Source organism: Tupaia chinensis, unplaced genomic scaffold (genome assembly GCF_000334495.1).
Source record: "Tupaia chinensis unplaced genomic scaffold, TupChi_1.0 Scaffold000238_1, whole genome shotgun sequence".
NCBI classification, from domain to species: Eukaryota; Metazoa; Chordata; class Mammalia; order Scandentia; family Tupaiidae; genus Tupaia; species Tupaia belangeri.
The window spans coordinates 8,799,573-8,805,556 of NW_006159716.1; the positions used below are offsets into that span (position 1 = coordinate 8,799,573).

Consider the following 5,984-nt stretch of genomic DNA (forward strand, 5'->3'; position numbering starts at 1 on the left):
CCAGGACTCAAGCTTTGGTTAGCCATGTGGGAGTCCAGCACCCTTAAACACCATGGTACCTGCCAGCCCCTGCATTAGACTTTGAAAGATACCTTGTCTTGTACTACAAAACTACATTTTAGAACACCATAGGGCTGGTAGGTGGTGTGGTGGTTGAGGGTGCTGGACCCCCACGTGGTTGATCGCAGGTTGAGTCCCAGACATGGCAGCTTGCTCTCTCACTTTCCCTCTCTTGTTCTCAATCTGGTCAAATTAAAATAAATAAATAAATAAATAAATAAATAAAGTAAAAATAATATATATATTTTTAAAAAGAACACCTTGGGACCAGCAGTTAGCGGAATGGCTATGTCGCTGGACTCCCATGTAGTCAACTACAGTTCGAGTCCCGGACCCGGTGGCTTCAATTCACGCTGGGGGCATGTGCGTGCATGCCCAGGATCCTGAGAGGAGAATGGAGGAGAAGGGATTGTGGCATGGCCACCCCCCTGGGGGGTGATTTCTTGCTTTTTGTCTCTCTGTCTCTCTCTGTCTGTCTGGTGAGCACATGTGCCCTATAGCAAAAGCCTCTCAAAAAAAATACTTAAAAAAATAAAAAACACCTTTACATAGACCACAGTATATTGACAAAAAAACTTAAAAATTACTCCTAAGTTTTTTTTAAGAAGGATTTTTGCTATAGGTGTATGTGCTTGCCAGAGGGACAGAGACAGAGAGAGAGAAAGTGAGAAATCTCCCCCCTGGTCCCTGGGGGGAATGGTCTCACTGCAGTCCCTTCTCCGTTCTCATTCAGATTTTGGGCACACACACACACACACACACACACACACACACCCGGCGTGCATTTCAAGCCTCCAGGTCTGGGGCTTGAGCTGCAGTAGGCCCTGTGGTGGTCCAGTGCCTTAACCACGATGCCACCTGTTGGTCCCCCAAATTCCTCCTATGTTTGGCTCTGGCATGCTGAAGCCTTTGCTGCTTCAAAGTTCAGGTGAAGCGACCTTAGCAGAATTCAGCCTGGCGTGGTGTATTCCTTTCATCTCTAGCCATCACTTATTTACCCTTGGTACTCTGCTTAATGAAGTGGGCGCATTGATCCTCTAGCCGCCTTCCTGCTGTGGAGGTATTTAAAGAACCTTTTATTCTTGCTCTTGCTCTGCCTCACAAGGAGCAAAGTTATATTTTTGTCTGCCAGATTGATTGCTCTCGAGCTGCTGCATTTCTTGCTCTCTTGTTCTGTTCACTTCATCAAGTGCTCGACGTTTTCACAAGTGTTTCGTGTTTCTCAAAATAACATCTTCCATTTTGCCACTTACTTACATGGGGTTTGAGTACTTTTTTAAAAAAAATCTGGGGCGTGTAATTTTTCTAGATATAAAAATGCACTTTAAAATTCTTAGGCTTTTTGGACTAGCAGATGGCATAATGGCTACCCTGCTGGGCTACCAGGTGACCACGGTTATCCCAGACCTGGCGGCCTGGAACTCACACCAGGTACATGTGCATGTGTGCCCAAAATCCCAAGAGGAGAATGGAGGAGGAGGGATTGCGGTGTGATGGGGTGATTTCTCGCTTTCTGTCTTTCTATCTCTCCAGCGAGCACACGTGCCCTATAACAACAAAACTCTCTCTAAAAAAAAAAGATGTAGGCTTTTATCACTTTTAGGATCTTAAATGTGCCTTTGAAATATTGGGTTGTTGAGGGACTGGCAGGTGGGGTGGTAGTTAGGGATGCTGGACGCCCACATGGGTGACCATGGTTTGAGTCCCAGACCTGGCAGCTCACTTTCTCAGTTTCTCTCTCTCTCTCCCTTACTCTGTCCCTCTCTGGTCAAATTTAAATAAATAAATAAATAATTAATTTTAAAAATTCTTTAAAAAAAAAGAAATATTGGGTTGTTGGAAGAGTCATGATGCTTTTTTGCATAGAAAAAAATAGCTAAAAGGCATATGAAAAAATGCTCAACATCGCTCATTGTAAAGGAAATGAAGATCAAAACAACAATGAGACACCACCTAACCTCAGTCAGAATGACTAAGATTAAAAAAACAAAAAACGATTAGTGCTGGCGGGGGTGTCGTGAAAGGGGAACTCTCTTACACTGCTGGTGGGAATGTAAATTGGTCCAGCCACTGTGGAGAACAATTTGGAGATTCCTCAAAAATCTACAAATAGAACTATCATATGATCCAGCAATCCCACTCCTTGGTATCTACCCAAAGGACAGAAGAACACTTAATTGGAAAAGTGCTTGCACAACAATGTTTATTGTGGCACTATTCACAATTGCTAAGTCATGGAACCAACCCAAATGCCCATGAACAGATGAATGGATGGAAAAATTGTGGCACATATACTCTATGGAATACTATTCAGCCGTAAAAAACAACAAAACCCTGGCTTTTGACAGAAGATGGAAGAATATGGAAGATTTATTGCTGAGTGAAGCAAGCCAGGCTATGAGGAGAGACACTGTATGTCCCCACTTAATATATACTGAATGTCAGCACTCTACGACTGAAACTGATTGATTGAAGGACATAGAAACACAGTATATGGATGTAAATATCAGACATAGTGTGTGTGAAGGAGGAGCGTCTGAGGAAGGACATTTAGAAGAAAAATAGGGAGGCAAAGCATTAATGGGACAAAGAAATGTGGTATTATCTGTTGAAGATGTTTTATAGTTTCATCAATTGGAGTAGGGAGAAATGTTCACCTGTTGAAATATTCATGTTGTAAGCTAAATAATGTGATTGAATATATAAAAGAAAATGAAATTTAAAAAGTTAAAAAAAAAAGAATAAAAAAGAAAAACATATTAAAAATACGTCATGACTGTTCCAACAATCTGATATTTCTCCACAGTACTCTCTCCTTCTGAGTCCTGGAAAGTGCTCTCTCCTTGTCTCTATAGGCCTAGGAGTGGTGGCAGCTCTTCTGTTCCTAGCCCCTGTGGCGTCCCCACACCTTTGTGTAGATAGTGTTTTTATTTAACCCACCCTAATTTGTTTAATTTGGTATGCCAAATTCCTCTGGCATCTTGACTGCTAACAGTAAGGCCCAGAGAATGAACTGGTTTGTTAGAAAGAGGGAAGGGAAACTTACATTTATTTATTTATTTGGTTGTTGCCATAGGATGCATGCACTCGCCAGAGAGAGAAGGGAAAGGGAAAGTGAGAAATCCCCTGGTAGGGGAGAGGGCCCTGCCGCAATCCCATCTCCTCCATTCTCCTGTCAGGATTTTGGGCATGCATGCACACGAGCCCTGTGTTATTTTCAAGCTGCTGGGTCCAGGACTCAAACCGCAACTGGCCATGTGGGAATCCAACGCTTTAACCATCATGCCACCCACTGGCCCCAGGATACATTTATTAAACAATTTCTTCTAAGTACTGTTGGAGACACTTTGTACATGTTTCTTTTATTTCTCCCAGTAGCTCTATGAATTTCTAGCCTTGATAATTCAGGAGCAGCAGTTGAGTTTCAGAGAGATTATGTAACCTAAGGTCACTCAGCTTTTAAACTGGACTTGACATATCTGGAAGATATCTGACTCAGTGTGCTGTGTTTTCTCTAGTCTGCTGTACTAGAAGGAAATTCACTCAATTTTTCTAACTGATGTCAACTCTCAAAGGGGAAAACAATCCTTTCGTGATTCCTTACGGACAGGACAGACTAAATAGCCTGATGCCACTGGTTTATCACTCATTTAGCTGATACTTACTGAGCACCTGCTATGTGTCAGGGTGTTTAAGTGCTGGGGAGACAGAAGTGATCAAGAGGCAAATCTGATTTCACGGAGTTGATAAGGGAGACAAACAACACACACACCACGTGTACAGCTTATCAGATGGTGATACACATTTTGGAGAAAGATGAAACAAGAAAAGGGATGAGGCGTGTTGGGGGCATTGAGGTTTTAGGTAGAGGCGTCAAGGAAGGCCTCACTGAGAAGGTACGGGCTGAATAAGCCCTTGACAGGGTGTGGGAGGGGCTGTGCCACGGGAGATGTGAGCCCTGGAGGTGGGGGCAGCAAAGCCCTTCCTCCTTTTCAAGCAGAAGTGCAACTGGCATGTTTGAATGGCAAGGCCAGCGTGGCCAATGCTGAGAGAGGGAGAAGTGGTCAAGATACGGTCAGAGAGGTGGGTGAGGGGCAGATGGCATAGAGCTTTGAAGTTGCACTAAGGACTTTTCTTCTGATGGGGGTGGCCCGGTCCCAGAGCACTGAGCAGGGGAGCCCCATTTTGACAGCCCAGTGGTGCGGCCTTCCTGAGGACAGACCCAGGGCAGGGGCCAGGAGAGCATTTGTTTCTCTCTCTCTCACTTTCTTTTTTTAGAAGTTTTTGCCTTAGGCTGTGTGTGCTTTCTGGGGAGAGAGACAGAGACAGAGACGATGAGAGGGAAAGTGAGGAATCACCCCTCATCTCATGGGGGTGTGGATGGCCATGCCACAATCCCCTCTCCTCCATTCTCTTCCTGGGATCTTGGGCACACACACACACACACACACACACACACACACGCAGCCCGTGTGAGTTTCAAGCTGCCGATCTGGGACTCCAACTACAGTTGGCCATGCAGGAGTCCAGAGATGTACCCACTACACCATCTGCTGGCACCGAGCATTTGTTTCTGACCCTCGGCCTCCCTTCCTGATGTTTCCACACGAACAGTGGCATTTACTGAGTGCCCCACAAAACCGATGGCACTCTGTCACCGCCAGCGTTGCTCAAATTCAGCTCACCTCTTCATCCAGCTAAGTCCTATCCATTCTCCTAGCCCCAATGTGAACTCACTCGTTTCTTTGAAGGGACTAGGAAGGTGTTTCTGGGAAGCCAGAGGGATAGGCTATGAGCCCTGAAGAGTGCCCCAATTCGCTGATGATCCAGGTGGTGAAAGCGCTCAGAGAACACGGCTCAAGGGCGCGTGGAGGATATGGACATACGGAAGGGACCTCGGTACTGTCCTTCCGCTCGGATAATCCAGAAAACAGCCAGGAAGCCTGTTTGCAGCCCTGATTGAATCAGCAGTTCCTCTTGTGTTAAATTTCTAACTTTGGATATTCGATCGATTTTTTTTAACCACTTCCCTCCCCTCTCTTTTTAAACAGGTTCTTCAACAGGAAGGCAGAGATGCCCTGGCTCGTTTTGTCTTGTTTTTCATTCGAAGAGTTCAGGTGCGGCTGCGTGTTTTCTGGAATAACCATTTGCTGTAAGAGGAGTGTAGTGTCAAGTTCCGTTTTCCTCCTACTGTCTGGGAAACACCGGCCCCGTCGGGGCAGCTGAGAGGAGACCCTTCCCCATCTCTCTCGCCTTTCACCCGTCACCGTTGATCTCTGTCTGCTTGGCTGGGGAACTGAGGGCCGACTGGCCATTTACCCGTTCACAGCAATCAGTTATGAGATGTCTGCAGTTGTCTGACGCCCGAGGAGTGAGTAGGAGCCTTACCACCCAGGAAAACACCGGCACTGTGGCAGTACCAGAGTTCGCTGTGAGCGAACCTCAGCATTTCCTTCCATGAATGAAAGAGAACCTTGTCCTCGAGCCAGAGGTCACAGGAACAGGCACTTGCTCCTGAGCTTCTGCCTGGGTACCGCGCCTTCTAGTGACCTGTCCGTCCCATCCTCTTTGCCCATGTTTGGTTCTGTAATGCCAGCTTCTCCTTCTCAGCATGTAGCCCACCCTCACTCCCACTCCCAGCTCTTACCCTCTCTGGAAATTATAGGGGACCCTCTTTCTCTAATGCTCAGATCGAACATGTGGCCCATGTTCATGCCCAGAGGACCCACCACGGCCATTACCAATACCCTGTGCTGGCTGTTTTCAAACACGTCTGAGGCCCAGTTATGTAATGTTGAAGTCGCTTTCTCACCCATATCGATCCTCTCACTTCTCTGTGACCCTCTTTTTTTTTTTTTTTTTTTAGGGGTTTTTGCTATAGGGTGCATGTGCTCGCCAGACAGACAGAGAGAGACAGGGAGACA

The 5,984-nt window shown here is 46.1% G+C and overlaps 1 protein-coding gene across 1 annotated transcript in view; it reads left to right on the top strand.

Annotated features, from left to right (window-relative positions):
- Positions 1 to 5,868, top strand: part of PXT1 (peroxisomal testis enriched protein 1) — a 31,733-nt gene extending 25,865 nt beyond the window's left edge. The window contains exon 3 of the mRNA XM_014587826.1: positions 5,112 to 5,868. Coding sequence (XP_014443312.1) covers positions 5,112 to 5,216 — 105 coding nt within the window. The 3' untranslated portion in view covers positions 5,217 to 5,868. The remainder of the gene's footprint in view (positions 1 to 5,111) is intronic.
- The last annotated feature ends 116 nt before the right edge of the window (positions 5,869 to 5,984 follow it).